This window comes from Corythoichthys intestinalis, chromosome 11 (assembly GCF_030265065.1).
Source record: "Corythoichthys intestinalis isolate RoL2023-P3 chromosome 11, ASM3026506v1, whole genome shotgun sequence".
Classification (NCBI taxonomy): Eukaryota; Metazoa; Chordata; class Actinopteri; order Syngnathiformes; family Syngnathidae; genus Corythoichthys; species Corythoichthys intestinalis.
This window is the reverse complement of record NC_080405.1, coordinates 14,398,460-14,413,626: the sequence shown is the minus strand read 5'-3', so window position 1 is coordinate 14,413,626 and position 15,167 is coordinate 14,398,460. Positions and strand designations below refer to the sequence as shown.

Here is a 15,167-nt window from a genome sequence, read left to right as displayed (position 1 = left end):
CTCTTTGTTTTGCCATGCGTCAAACTAATCCACTAATGTCCCCAAAAAGCTGTCAGCCATAGCCTCACCCACGTCAATATCATACTATTTCAAACCTTTCCTTTACATTTGGTCCAAAATTTCTGTCTCATGGCTGCAGCCTTTGTTCTAACCCATATTTGGTAAGACATCAGAAACACTGACCTACTTATACAAGCTAAATTCCAATATTTCTTGAATGGAATTGTATTACAGTATCTGATCTCAACTGTTTCTTAATTTTATAGTGTTTTCTTAGGCAGGATAGTTTCCAGTACGGGCAGGTGAGCGTTACATTTTCTTTTTTTTTGTCCAATCAGATTTCGGTTTCTATGATACTTGTCAATATACAGAGATCCCTCGGCAATTTGCGCTTCGAAATTTGAGGTTTCAGTTCTTCATGGATTTTTGAGGTAGTGTATCATGCTCCCTTGATACCTGTGCATTGTGTCATCTTCATCGAAGTGCACAGGTGTTTCTTCATCATCATCGTCAATCAAGGAAGGAGTCGCTGGAGTCTAATCTAAGTGTTATTTCATTTAAAATGTTAAGATATATGCATGTATACATACCCAATTCATTGTTTTCTTTTATATTTATCCAATTTTTATCATAATTATCTGTGGGGAGAATACTTTGAAGACCTCCTCAATTCCACCATTGCCTTCCTTTGAGGAAGCAGAGTGTGGGGACTCCGAGGTGGGCTCTCCAATCTCTGGGGTTAAAGTCACTGAGGTGGTTGGAAAGATCCCCGCTGGCAAAGCCCCTGGGGTTGATGAGTTCCGTCTGGAGTTCCTAAAGGCTCTGGATGTTGTGGGGCTGTTGTGGCTGACAGGCCTCTACAACAGCACGTGGACATCGGGGACTAGGCTTGACACCAGTCCTTTGATATAAGGAATCGTTCCGAATTGGAATTAAAAGTTGCGTTCCGTATTGAACTAATACGGAATATATATACATAGATCCATTTTTATGCATGTGAGGAGTTTTGGGGATGTCCCTTTTTTTTGTCGCCTGTATGGCTTTGGGCGCGAGGAGGGTGTCCCTTATTTCTATTTCTGAAAGGTGTCAACCCTATCTGGGACAGTGCCTCTGGATTGGCTCCTCAGCCTCCCCGGTAAAGTCTATTCAGGGGTGCTGGAGAGGAGGCTCCGTCGAGAAGTCGAATCTCGGATTCAGGAGGAGCAGTGTGGTTTTCGTCCCGGCCGTGGAACGGTCGACCAGCTCTAAATCCTCGGCTAGGTCCTCGAGGGCGCACCGGAGTTCGCCCAACCAGTCTACATACGTTTTGTGGATCTGGAGATCTGGTTCGACCGTGTGCCTCAGGGAGTCCTGCTGGGGGTGCTCTGGGAGTACGGGGTACCGAGCCCCTTGGAAATGGCTGTTCCGTCCCTGTACGACCGGTGCCAGAGTTTGGTCCGCATTACCAGTAGTAAGTCAAATCCATTCCCAGTGAGGGTTGGACTCCGCCAAGGCTGCCCTTTGTCACCGATTTTGTTCATCATTTTTATAGACAGAATTTCTAGGAGCAGCCGAAGAGTTGAGGGGGTCTGGGTTGGTGACCTCAGCATTGCATCTCTGCTTTTTGCAGATGATGCGGTGCTGTTGACTTCATCAAGCCGTGACCTCCAAATTTCACTGGAGCGGATCGCAGTCGAGTGTGAATCGGTTGGAATGAAGATCAGCACCTCCAAATCCGAGACCATGGTCCTCAGTCGGAAAAGGGTGGAGTGCCCTCTCCGGGTCGGGGATGAGATCCTGCCCCAAATGGAGGAGTTCAAGTATCTTGGGGTCTTGTTCATTAGTGTGGGTAGGAGGGCGCGGGAGATCGACAGGCGGATTGGTGCAGCGTCTGCAGTAATGCGGACTCTGCACCGGTCTGTAGTGGTGAAGGAGCTGAGCCGAAAGGCGAAGCTCTCGATTTACAAGTCGATCTACGTTCCTACCCTCACCTATGGTCACAAGCTTTGGGTCATGACCAAAAGAACAAGATCCCGGATACAAGCGGCCGAAATGACTTTTCTCCACAGGATTTCCGGGCGCTCCCTTAGAGATAGGGTGAGAAGCTCGGTCATCCGGGAGGGACTCGACGTCAAGCTGCTACTCCTCCTCGTTGAGAGGAGCCAGCTGAGGTGGCTCGGGTCTCTGGTTCGGATGCTTCTTTGACGCCTCCCCGGAGAGGTGTTCCAGGCATGTCCCACTGGCGGGAGGCCCCGGGGACGACCCAGGACACGTTGGAGAGACTATGTCTCTCGGCTGGCCTGGGAACACCTTGGGATCCTGCCGGAGGAGCTGGTTGAAGTGGCTGGGGAGAGGGAAGTCTGGGCTTCCCTGCTGCCCCCGCGACCCAACCCCGGAGCAAGCGGAGGATGAGGGATGGATATCATAATTATTACATCTGCAGTGCTTAAAAACTATATTTAAAAATTTACATATGTTTTTTTTTAGGGCTGTCAAAATTATCGCGTTAACGCGCGGTAATTAATTTTTTAAATTAATCACGTTAAAATATTTGACGCAATTAACGCACATGTCCCGCTCAGAAAGTATTCTGCCTTTTGGTAAGTTTTACAGCAAGGCTTTTTGCGCTGTCCAACAGCGAACTCTTGTGGTCGCTTTGCGACATGGTTTATTATTTTCTTCTTTTCTTTCTTCATTATGGCTGCACGACGTCTCGGGCTGATAATGTTGTGCTTATATGATCCTTGGACAACATTTGTCCGTAAGTATGGTTGTTGTAAAGAATGTACATATTATGTTAGTAAGCGAAATGTTATATTTTTTGTATGAGACGCTTTTTGTTTATGTTTAGTGAACCTGTATAGCGTGCTAAGCTAACGTTGTTGCTAATGCAATGCTTGTGTACTTTTATTTTGTAGTTTTACAACGGTCTAAAGAGGACAATGGTTTGAGGCCATTTTATTAATAAATCAGATGAAAAAGGAAGAAGTCTAATTATTAAGGCGTCGTTCACTAGCTGTCTAGCTTTGGAAAAAGTGGACGCTTCGGAGTGAGGACAGCATAGACAGATTTAAATGACAGTACAGTGAAATGCCCACTACAGTCCTTATGTACCGTATGTTGAATGTATATATCCATCTTGTGTCTTATCTTTCCATTCCAACAATTTATTTTACAGAATATATATATAATTTACAGAAAAATATGGCATATTTTATAGATGGTTTGAATTGCGATTAACTGCGATTAATTAATTTTTAAGCTGTAATTAACTCGATTAAAAATTTTAATCGTTTGACAGCCCTAGTTTTTTTGTTTGCTTTGTTTTGTTTTATACTTTGTCAAAAAGGGGGTAAAACTTGTCTTATATGCATCTTTGCAATGCTGTTAAATCTGAAAATACATTGACTACAAATAGGCTCCGCCTCTACTTCGCAGATTTTCGAAGGGGCTCCCCATGAACCGCGAAAAACGAGGGATCATTGTAATCTATCCTGGCCTGTCTAAATTAATGAATTAACTCTTAAATCAATCAGATTTCAAATTTGCCTTAGAATCTACTCCATTGGCAGGCTGCCATTGACGGCGAAAGACGTCCAATCCATTTCAACTGAGTCGGCCAGCAGTGAATGATTAATTTCCGCCTTCCCAGTTCAAATAGATTGATTGGACATCTATTGCTGTCACTGGCATTCAATGAGTGATTTATGTTGTGAGTAGTCAAGAGCTTGCACAGGGCATAAATGAACATCCTCTACTCTAGTATAAGTAACACATCAGCAAGTATTTGTTTTTTTTTTCCAAAAGCTGTCTAATTTCGAAGTGATTGAATTTAGAAAGGGTGAGCAGGTGTCACTGTTGTTCAGCAGGGACCTCTGGCACTAAGCCCAGAAGCCTGAATGCCAAGAGAGTCAATGTGTGTGTGTGTGCATGGGTCTGTGTTAGAGTGAGAGAGAAAAAGAGGTGGTGAAATGTTATAAAGCAGGTGGCCACTTAGACACATGTGGACAATGCAAACACGCTCCTTAGCACACTCCACAGTCTATGTACCTGTGGCCACATCCCTGACCAGCAGGGGTGTGTTTGTGGTGAGGGTGAATCCATGCCCGGTACTTCGATCCAGCACAGGATCCCTGGTGATCTGCAGTGACAGTTTGGCTTGGTAATTCTGATTGGAGAGACTGTTGGAGCGCTGCGACCTCCCATCGCCTAGCAACCGCTCTCTGAAGAGGTCAAAGGGGGTGAGAAGTTACATGAGGGAAACTGTAAAAATGCAACACAGAGACTTTTGGAAAGGGAGCAAGGGGTACACGGTTATAGGATGAACATTTTTTTGGTCATTCTACATCAAGGGTGGGCAAACTATTTCATAAAGTGCCGCAGTGGGTGCAGGTTTCTGTTCCAACCCATCAAGAGGAAACCTTTTTACCAAACTGGTGTCTTGCAAGCGCAATCAGTTGATCGCAGTCAGGTGCTTCTTGTTTCAGCAGAAACTTCATTGGTTAAACTGTCCTTGCTGGATCAGTTGGACCAAAGACCAGGACCCACTATGTCCCTTGAGGACCGGTTTGCCCACCGTTGTTCTACATACTTAAGTACAGTACAATGCAGAGGTGTGGAGTCATATGACTAGGACTCAAGTGAGACTTGAGTCATGAATTCGATGACTTTAGACTCAACTTGACAAAATGAAAGTGGGCCAGAACGGTCAGGAACGCAGTTCCGGTATATGATTCAGGGCCAGAACACAGTTCCGGTATAAGATTCAGGGCCGGAATGCTGTTCCGGTACATGGTGCCTTGATTCCGAAAATATGACAGTAACTGTCAAAACGCTACGTAAAAAATAAATAAATAAAATTTAAATGCTAAGCTGCCACACATGCATTTCAGCTCCAAGAAGAAAACAATCTACCAACATCAGATTTACATACACAAGTGTTAACAACAAGCATAATAAAGTGCTTATGTAGCGTAATCCGTTTACACCAATATTTATTATTGATATTATTCCACGGACGGCATAGAAGTTTCCCCAGCTGCTGCAGTTATCTGAGTCTGACGATGATGAGTCACGTCAATGTGCGAACGCACGCAGCAAAGCAAAACGCCTGGACTCATTCATCCATTCAATTGGCTGACATACTGACATGTGATCAGGAGAGACGGTTAGCTCTGATTGGTTCAAATGTGCATGTTTTCTGGAACAGCAAAAAAAAAAAAAAGAAAAAAAACTTGTATTGATGCGACAAAAAAAGGGCAAGGCAGCGTAAAATAGATCAAATCTTTAACAGCAACGAAAGAGTTGAGGAGGCTTATTCATCATATTTAGCTTTATTTGCTCTGATGGGGAGGTTCAGAACATCTTAGCTGTCAATGTGCACTTTGGACTTATATTTGTTCATTTATGTTAGGCTACTTATTCATTTCCTTATGATTTAAAAAAGTCAATGTTCTAATGGGAAAATTTCCCATTCATTTCAATGGGATTCCAATGGAATTTACATTACATTGATGCCATTGACTGCCATGCATGTCGAATCTATTGATGCCAATGTACTTGGATTCAATTGACTATATGGATGTCGATGCCATTGACGGCCATGGACGTCCAAAATTTTTCCCATTCATTTTCAATGGGGAAAAAACTACATTTCCCCAAATCAACAGAAAATGACCAGATATCAATAGGACGTGTCCCCCAAACGTCCCCAACTCCATTGAGGCTTATAGGGGGTGCTGCCATTGTCGTCCATGGACGTCCAAAATTTTTCCCATTCATTTTCAATGGGGAAAAAACTAAATTTCCCCAAATCAACAGAAAATGACCAGATATTAATAGGACGTATACCCCAAACGTCCCCAACTCCATTGACGCTTATGGGGGGTGCTGCCATTGACGTCCATGGACGTCCAAAAATTTTCCCATTCATTTTCAATGGGAAATTTTTTTTTTCCCCAAATCAACAGAAAATGACTAGATATCATTAGGACGTGTCCCCCAAATGTCCCCGATTGCATTGCCGCTTATGGAGGGTGATTCCATTGACGTCCATGGACGTCCAAACTTCCCATTCATTTCCAATGGCATTTCTTCATGTTTGTTCATTCTATTGATGCTAATGTACTTGGATTCCATTGACGCTTATGTAAGTTGATACCATTGACGTCCATGGACGTCCAAAATTTTTCCCATTCATTTTCAATGGGAATTTTTTTTTTTTTCCCCAAATCAACAGAAAATGACTAGATATCAATAGGACGTGTCGCCCAAATGTCCCCGATTGCATTGCCTCTTATGGAAGGTGATGCCATTGACGTTCATGGACGTCCAAACTTCCCATTCATTTCCAATGGCATTTCTTCATGTTTGTTCATTCTATTGATGCCAATGTACTTGGATTCCATTGACGCTTATGTAAATTGATACCATTGACGTCCATGGACGTCCAAAATTTTTCCCATTCATTTTCAATGGGAATTTTTTTTTTTTCCCCAAATCAACAGAAAATGACTAGATATCAATAGGACGTGTCGCCCAAATGTCCCCGATTGCATTGCCTCTTATGGAAGGTGATGCCATTGACGTTCATGGACGTCCAAACTTCCCATTCATTTCCAATGGCATTTCTTCATGTTTGTTCATTCTATTGATGCCAATGTACTTGGATTCCATTGACGCTTATGTAAATTGATACCATTGACGTCCATGGACGTCCAAAATTTTTCCCATTCATTTTCAATGGGAATTTTTTTTTTCCCCAAATCAACAGAAAATGACTAGATATCATTAGGACGTGTCCCCCAAATGTCCCCGATTGGATTGCCGCTTATGGAGGGTGATGCCATTGACGTTCATGGACGTCCAAACTTCCCATTAAATCCCAATGGCATTTCTTCATGTATGTTCATTCTATTGATGCCAATGTACTTGGATTCCATTGACGCTTATGTAAGTTGATACCATTGACGTCCATGGACGTCCAAAATTTTTCCCATTCATTTTCAATGGGAAATTTTTTTTTTTCCCCAAATCAACAGAAAATGACTAGATATAAATAGGACGTGTCCCCCAAATGTCCCCGATTGCATTGCTGCTTATGGAGGGTGATGCCATTGACGTTCACGGACGTCCAAACTTCCCATTCATTTCCAATGTCATTTCTTCATGTTTGTTCATTCTATTGATGCCAATGTACTTGGATTCCATTGACGCTTATGTAAGTTGATACCATTGATGTCCATGGACGTCCAAAATTTTTCGCATTCATTTTCAATGGGAATTTTTTTTTTTCCCCAAATAAACAGGAAATGACTAGATATCAATAGGACGTGTCCCCCAAATGTCCCCGATTGCATTGCCTCTTATGGAGGGTGATGCCATTGACGTCCACGGACGTCCAAACTTCCCATTCATTTCCAATGGCATTTCTTCATGTTTGTTCATTCTATTGATGCCAATGTACCTGGTATCCATTGACGCTTATGTAAGTTGATACCATTGACGTCCATGGACGTCCAAAATTTTTCCCATTCATTTTCAATGGGAATTTTTTTTTTTCCCCAAATCAACAAAAAATGACCAGATATCAATAGGACGTGTCGCCCAAACTTCTCCAATTCCATTGACGCTTATGAAGGGTGCCGCCATTGACGGCCATGGACGTCCAATTCTCCCAATCTTTTCTAATGGCTTTTACTTTGTTTAGTGCCATTGACTGGCATTATGGTCCATTCTATTGATAGACCTGAGTGGGGCTAAGATTTGTATCTCCACAGAGGAAAGACCAAGGTGTAATTTCTCCCGAAATTGCAGTTTCTAGTTAAAATTGAGATTTGGCATTTAGTATGTGAGGAAATGGGGGAAAATAAAAATTAGGAGATGGAGGTTGGCGTAATTGCTGTTCTTGTTAACTTTATTTTGCAAATCATTGAAAAAATACAGTTTTGAATGAAAAATAAATAAATAAAATTTCTGGCTCCGTGGCGGCCTTCACGTCGGGGAGTTCCGGCAAGAAATTCTAGCCACTTTCACCCCTGGTTAAAACTCTTTCAACTGGACTTGGACGTAGCACTTGCTTCTTCCACCAAATCACAAAGGTTAAAATGTATGTAATTTATGAATGTTCTGTCTGTGTTTGTGAGCTGGCATACAAATTAGATCCACAATGTTCTGATCTGACAGCATCTAACCAAATTGCAGAAAACCCAGCAAAGAAGAACATGCAAACCAAAGTGCCAGTTTGGAAAAATGATACCGATGATTGTGTTGTTTTGGTACAAAAATTATGAGGGGATTAACAAAAACACAATTGCAGCATGCAAAACATGCAGGTCAAAGATCACAGAGTTTGATTTTTACTGGAAATAAGTTTCAATTGCGCTTTATCAAATTTGTTTGTTCAGTGAAGAAATAGTAAAACGGAAGAATATTCTTGCAGAATATGTGCAATGTCGTCCCTAGTTTTCAATGGTGCTTGTTTTTATCAGTGACTTGATAAATAAATTCAGATTTTAAAAGCATACATAATGTGTGAAAATTTAATAATATTTCTACTAGAGGTCGACCAATATATCGGCCGGTCGGTATATTGGGCCGAAATATGGACTTTTTTCCCTACATCAGCGATTGGCAGATTAAGAAAAAAATAAGACGATAAAAAAGGATTTTGATCAGGCGTCTGTGTGGGCAACAGTGGCCATTGCTGAATGATGGTAAAATCCCGGAAGCACCCTACAGCAGCTTGAAGGCAGGCTGCTATAACAAGCTTCAGGCTTGCCTAGTTTGTAGATATTGTAAGATTTTTTTTTTGCTTGAGAGAATATGCAGTGTTGGCTTAGCCTTTTAAGGTGTTTACTGACTGATCCTTATACAATAAATGTACCTTGTAACGTTAGCGTAGCATTTACGTTAGCATTAGCTTTAGCATTGTGAGCATCATCCTAAACTCTCACTTGTTTACATCTCATCATGAAATCCTGTTATAATTATTTGAAAAAAAATGAACTGTTCTTGCGTAGTGTGTATAATCATAAAAAGAAGTGCTGAGTTCGTTGGTTTGGTAGCCCTAGGTTTGGTAGATCGACTTAATCCTTTAAGTCTCAGGTCATCATTGTAAATTTGAGTTGAAGAACTTTTTTTTTTTAATTGCCTTTCATAATCTCCGTGCATTTAACAAAAAGTATAATGACCTCAAATATCAGGTTACAAAATCAGCTTTGGATATCGGCAATTGACTGAAATTTTTTTTCGATATCGGTATTACCATCGGCATTTGAAAACCCAAAATCGGTCGACCTGTAATTTCTGCTCTGTTGTTAAAATGATTCAAAAGGACTCGAAACTGAAAGCATAGGAACTGCAAATTATTTTGAGACTTCTAAGTCAGTCTTGACTTGAGTCCTGACTCAGGACTTCTCAGTCTTGACTTGGGACTAGGAACGTACTTGTGACTTGCAAAACAATGACGTCCACCCACCTCTGGTATCTACTGTACGTACCATTTTTTAGTATTATAAATTAAGCTAAACTATTTTAATGAAGAACTGCAACTTTTAGTCTGGAAAATACGGTACCTAGATATTAGTCACATGGTCAAAAGAAAAATAATGTTGAATACAAGTATCAGCAAGCTTATTTCTTTCATACCCCAAATAAGAACATCTGTACCTGCTCAGTGATTCTCGAGTACGACGTATTATGGTTCCCACCACCTGCTGAACCCGGCTTGCCCTGCGAGCTGGAGACCTGCTCCGACACCGCTCCTTCTCCTCCATTTATCTGACAAACAAGGATAACAGTTTCAAGAAATTGAGCTTTCATAAGAGGAACAAACACGTGTTAGAGGAAGAAACTGTGGAAGAAAAGATTCATCTAACAATCTCATCATCTTTGATTCTTTAAACTGTGATTAGTGCCACCCTTGTGTGTGATGACTAATCAGAACTGTGAATAGTCACAAGTGCAAGACTGAATAAGTGTCGTTTTCCAGAATACGTCTCCTAGACCTTCGAACCGATTTGACAGAATAATGGAAAATAGCTGCAGTCTGACAATAACAACTAAAAAAAAATGTTCAATCACCATGTTTACAAGGACTCTCCAGTCACGCAACGTCTGTTTTGCTGTTTTTTAAGCACCACGTCAAGACATAATGAAGCACAGAAGCCTCAAGTGAAACCGCGAGGATGCAAAGCAGTACAGCGCTATCATGTTAATCCGTAAAGGAGTTCCCACAGATTTGTTATGCTTTCTGCAGACTCTCGTCTAAAAATATGCTCTAAAACGTACAACAGTTTTACGTGTGTATGTTGTTGTGTTAGAAGCATGGTTGAAAGGCATTCACCGAGTAAGGATGCGCTGCAATGTCAAACCTCTTTGTGGTTTTGAAGATCTGAAACACATTTGTTCCTTTTTTTCCACCCAACTTCAGACAATTGACGCTGCTCATTTTGTTTACAGTGCACTTTTGCTCTCAATGTTATTGTTTTCTCCAAATATTATTTTGCTCTTTTTCTATCTTGCTTCACATACTCTGAACAGATAAGTTTAAATATTTGACATTGCGAAGATAAGAAAGAACTAGAAGAATAACTGCAGAGAATATGTTTTGTTTGGCATGTTTTGTGTGTAGGTTTTTGAAACTTTTGCACGTCGGAAAAGTTTTGAATATGAATGCAAAGCCAGCAATGTGTTTGTGAAACAATTGTTTGTCTTCCCAGGGATCATGATTCTTGATCTGGAATAGTGTTGCACCAATATCATTTTTTGGCTCCCAATACCATTTCCGACATCCAGCTGTGTGGTATCTGACGATAAAGACAATATACAAATACCATGTTTTATGTAAAAAGTATACAATTTTTCTTTTAATACTAAAGTACTGCATACTCACTTGAATGTAAAGCAATTGCTGTCATGGCTTTATCAGACAATGCTTAACTGCTTAACATTGACTGCAGTAAATGTCCAATCCATTTGAAGTAAAAGGACTGACCCTCCCGCTTTAAATGGATTGGATGCAGGGGTGAAAGTGGACCAGAACGGTCCGGTACGCCATTCCGTTAAAAGATTCAGGGCCAAAACGAGGCGGAACGGTGCTTTGATCCTGAAAATTTGACGACAACTCAGCAGCAGGACAGAAATCCAATGTTAAAAAAAAACTGCCAAGCTGCCACACACGCATCTCTATGAAGAAAACAATCCACTAACATCAGATTCATCTGTTTCAACGCGTGATATTGTATCGTTTGGGAAAAAAAGGTGCTGACGTTTCTACTTGTTGACCACATGAAGTTTTGCGATAATTATTATTTATTCCACAGAGTTCTGCCAGGCGGCTTCATTGTATCTGACTTACGAGTTGCTTCGATGTGCTCAGTTGTCCTTTCAATTGGCTGACAGACTGACATGTGATCAGCATGGATATATCCCATACCAAAGCAAAACTGAAGATGAGATCTTGTTCATGTCTCATTTACATCTCTGAGAAGTGAATCAGCAATAATCGAGACCAGGGTAGTTTTCTCAGTTTTCTCAAATTTGTCTCATGAGAAATAAGTCTCTTAGTGAGCATTACCTGAGAAGGTCTTGAGAATAGTTTTACTGGCATGATTTTTCAATAGAGTCTCACAGTTGTCTCCTCTCAAGATTTCACCAAGAGACAACTATGAGTACTTGTGTGGATCTCAAATGCGTCTCAATTTTATCTCCTTACTTGGAGTCACGATCTCAGTAATGTTTCAGTAAAAGACATGGATGAGCAAAGTATTTTATTTCTTAAACTTGCCTCAAAGCTGCCTCTTTTACTGATCTCGCCAAGCAACCCTATATTGTGTCAGTCACAAATATTTCTCAATTTGATAACCTTCCAGTCTGCAATTGCTCATTTTGGGTTTTCAAGATTCTTTCATCGTAAAAAAAAAAGAGTAGTGTCTGCTCTGACATGTCCAATCACATCTTAATTCATATCATGCCAAAATCCAAGAAAATATTATAATTGATCAAATAATTAAATAACATCTGGTTCATTTGGTTCATCTTGTTCAATGTAAAAATTTGAGAAAACTATCGACCGCTACAAATGCATTATCGGTTTTTGGTTTCGAAGACCAAAAGTTTACCAAAAAATAGTGTGAAGAACCTTAGTCCTCTTGTTGAATACGTAATCAAAATAGGCAGCAGGCTGGCTGACGATGTCTCGCTAAAACTACTGGCTCACATGCAACATGTCTGCCATTTGGAAGTTTTTTTTTGTTTTTTTTTTTAATATCAAAGAAATATATAAATTATTAAATGAACTAAAATATCATAAGTTTTCTTCATTGCTGCTTCACGCTTTCTGAAGTTGCTTTCCACTGATGTGCCATGTCACATCGAACACAGTGCATCTGGGCCCGTGCGTGGCTCAGTGGTAGAGAAATCGTTCTCCAACCCAGCGGTTGTGAGTTCAACTCTCTGTCCTGATGAATTCATCTAAGTACCTTTGAGCAAGACATTGAACCCCATATTGCTGCAGCAGGTAGATGAGGATATAGTGTCAAAGCGCTTTACAAGTATAACTCCAATTAAGAGAATGTCTCTTCTCAAATATTGCTCAAATCTGGTTGTCTCAATGATGTCTTTGCTCATTTTGACTCATCAGTTGCTCCTAAGGGTACCCTTAGGAGCACAAACTCAGAAACAAATAAGCAAAGAATGAGATAAATTTGAGATGATCAAATTCGTCTCACGAGACGAGATTAAGCAACAGATGAGTAGCAAATTTTTGCTATGGGATAGCTCTGATTGGTTCAAATACATGTGTTTTCTGAAACAGACAAACCAGATATGTTGTAGTGAGAGCGAACGTACAACTAGTTGAGTTAATGTGATAAAAAAAAGGGGACAATGCAACGGAAAATAAATCAGATCTTTAAAACAAAGAGAGCTGAGGCTTTATTTTATTTCCATGTTAATGTGCACATTTGAAATTATTTTCTATCATTTATGTTAGTTGACTTACTTATTTCCTCATAAAAAGTGGGTGTTTGCAGTACCTTTAAAATATATTCCAATGTGCACAATGCAAGAGTCATATATACTTATTTTTGTTAAATTATAAAAATGTTCCTTTCTGTATGTGGCCGACCCAGGCAGAAAGTTGAGTTGGCTTTCACTGTGATAAACTCAAACACACACTGCGTTGTAACGCCAGATTTAGGTGGAAATATGACGAAGGTTTCATTGCATACAAGCAGGCCCGAGTGTCTCAACAGTTATTTGGTCGAGGATTCAAGGTAATTATTATTTCAAATAGCACAATGCATGCACTTTGAAATGTGAAAAAAAAATAAAAATCAATGGATAAAATTAGTGTAACTTTGACATGAAATATTTACGTAAAATGAAAGATGACAGCCCGTTTTTTTTGCTTTTAACCAAGAATCTATACTGTTTTACGTTCATATCTACAAAAATTCCGCAATTTAAGCATTTATTTAAAAGAATTTTCAATTTACAAAGCTCTTTTGTTTTGTGACGGCCGCCAAGTTGGATTACAAAATAACATAACTTTTAATTAAAATATTTACGTTAAATGAATGATGACAGCCCGTTTTTTGCTTTTAACCAAGAATCTAGACTGTTTTATGTTCACATCCATCAAAATTTCACAATTTAAGCATTTATTTACAAGAATTTTCAACTTAAAAATCTCTTTGTTTCGTGACGGCCGCCATGTTGGATAACAAAATACCATAAATTTGGCTTGAAATATTCACGCAAAATGAAAGATAACTGCCCACTTTTTGCTTTTAACCAAGACTCTAGACCAGTGGTTCTTAACTTGGGTTTGATCGAACCCCAGGGGTTCAGCGAGTAAGTCTAAGGGGTTCGGTGAAGGTAAAGAAACACAGAGCCCTATTTTTGTACGCTGATTAAATCTAGGCAAAGTGGCTTTTTAGACCAGGTTTTGGACTGGTTTGCTCCCAATTTACAGGCTTAATTAATTTCTTTTAACTGCTAGTCCTCGATCTAATGGGAGAAGGAACTGGTTTGCTCAGTGGAAGGTTGACTCACACATGGTATAAGGGAATACAACAGACCAATGGGCTGCGTGGTCTCAAATTTTGACCTGTTTATTAAACATGCTGTCAAAATGAGAATAATTTTGAACGGGAATTTGTTAAATTATTAGCTCGCTAGCTTAGATATATTGGTTTTGAATTTGAAAAAAAACCAAACAATTATTTAATTCCGAAGGGTTTGGTGAATCCACATGTGAAACCTGTAGGGTTCGGTACTTTTAGCAAGGTTAATAACCACTGCTGGAGATTGTTTCACGTTCAAATATCTATAGAAATTCTGCGATTTAAGCCTTTATTTAACATTTATAACTTAAAGAGCTCCTCGTTTTTTGACTGTCGCCATGTTTAATTTTGTATCAGCGAAATTCGACCTAAATAAGTTGTGATTGTATATCAGCCCCGAGCCCCGTCAACTGATAGTGAAGTTTAAAAACAAAAAAAAAGTCAATATTTACATTATTTTCAATTTTAATGTACATTCGATATTAAGTTATGTTCTAAAGTATTAAAAACTGACGTTTTGTATTTAGATGTCAGGAAATGAGGGAATATAAAAACTAGGGGATGGCGGTTGTTGTTTTTGTTAACTTATTTTACATCGTTGAAAAAATTAACAATTTTGAATGCAAATTTCTCATATGTGCCTTGTTACATGCAGTAGCCTAATGAATGTGTACAACCTATTTTGTTTTATTGTGTGTTAGGTATAACTGTGCCAAAGGTAGTTTTAAATAAATAAATAAAAATTCTGGCTCGATGGCAATCTTTATGTCATGGAGTCCCGGCAAGAAATTCTAGCCAATTTCAGCCCCGATTTGATGTCTACTAGTGATAAACTCATTTAAATTTACAGCAAAAGGATGATTGGACACCACACAATTGTGCATCTATCATCATCTTGGGAAGGGCAATAAGCGCTCCTGTAGGGTGACTAGCGGTTGGAAACTAGATCTCAAAAAGTACATTTTGCAAAGCATTGGTACATTATTCCTTATTGCTCACAGATACTAATGACATTTTAGTGCTGTATCGGTATCGAAACAAACACTACTCTGGAACACTAAGCTTTTTTTTAGACAACTTTGACAAGAGAATGGAAATATCTAATTTAAGTAAACATGA

At 39.7% G+C, this 15,167-nt stretch overlaps 1 protein-coding gene across 2 annotated transcripts in view; it reads right to left on the bottom strand.

The window, feature by feature from the left end:
* The window catches only part of frmpd1b (FERM and PDZ domain containing 1b), a 61,199-nt gene that overhangs the window by 28,094 nt on the left and 17,938 nt on the right, over positions 1 to 15,167 (bottom strand). For both annotated transcript variants that reach the window (XM_057850113.1, XM_057850114.1), the window contains exons 3-4: positions 9,649 to 9,759; positions 4,030 to 4,202 (exon numbers count right to left, since the gene is read on the bottom strand). In XM_057850113.1, the coding sequence (XP_057706096.1) occupies positions 4,030 to 4,202; positions 9,649 to 9,755 (280 nt within the window). In that variant the 5' untranslated portion in view covers positions 9,756 to 9,759. The remainder of the gene's footprint in view (positions 1 to 4,029; positions 4,203 to 9,648; positions 9,760 to 15,167) is intronic.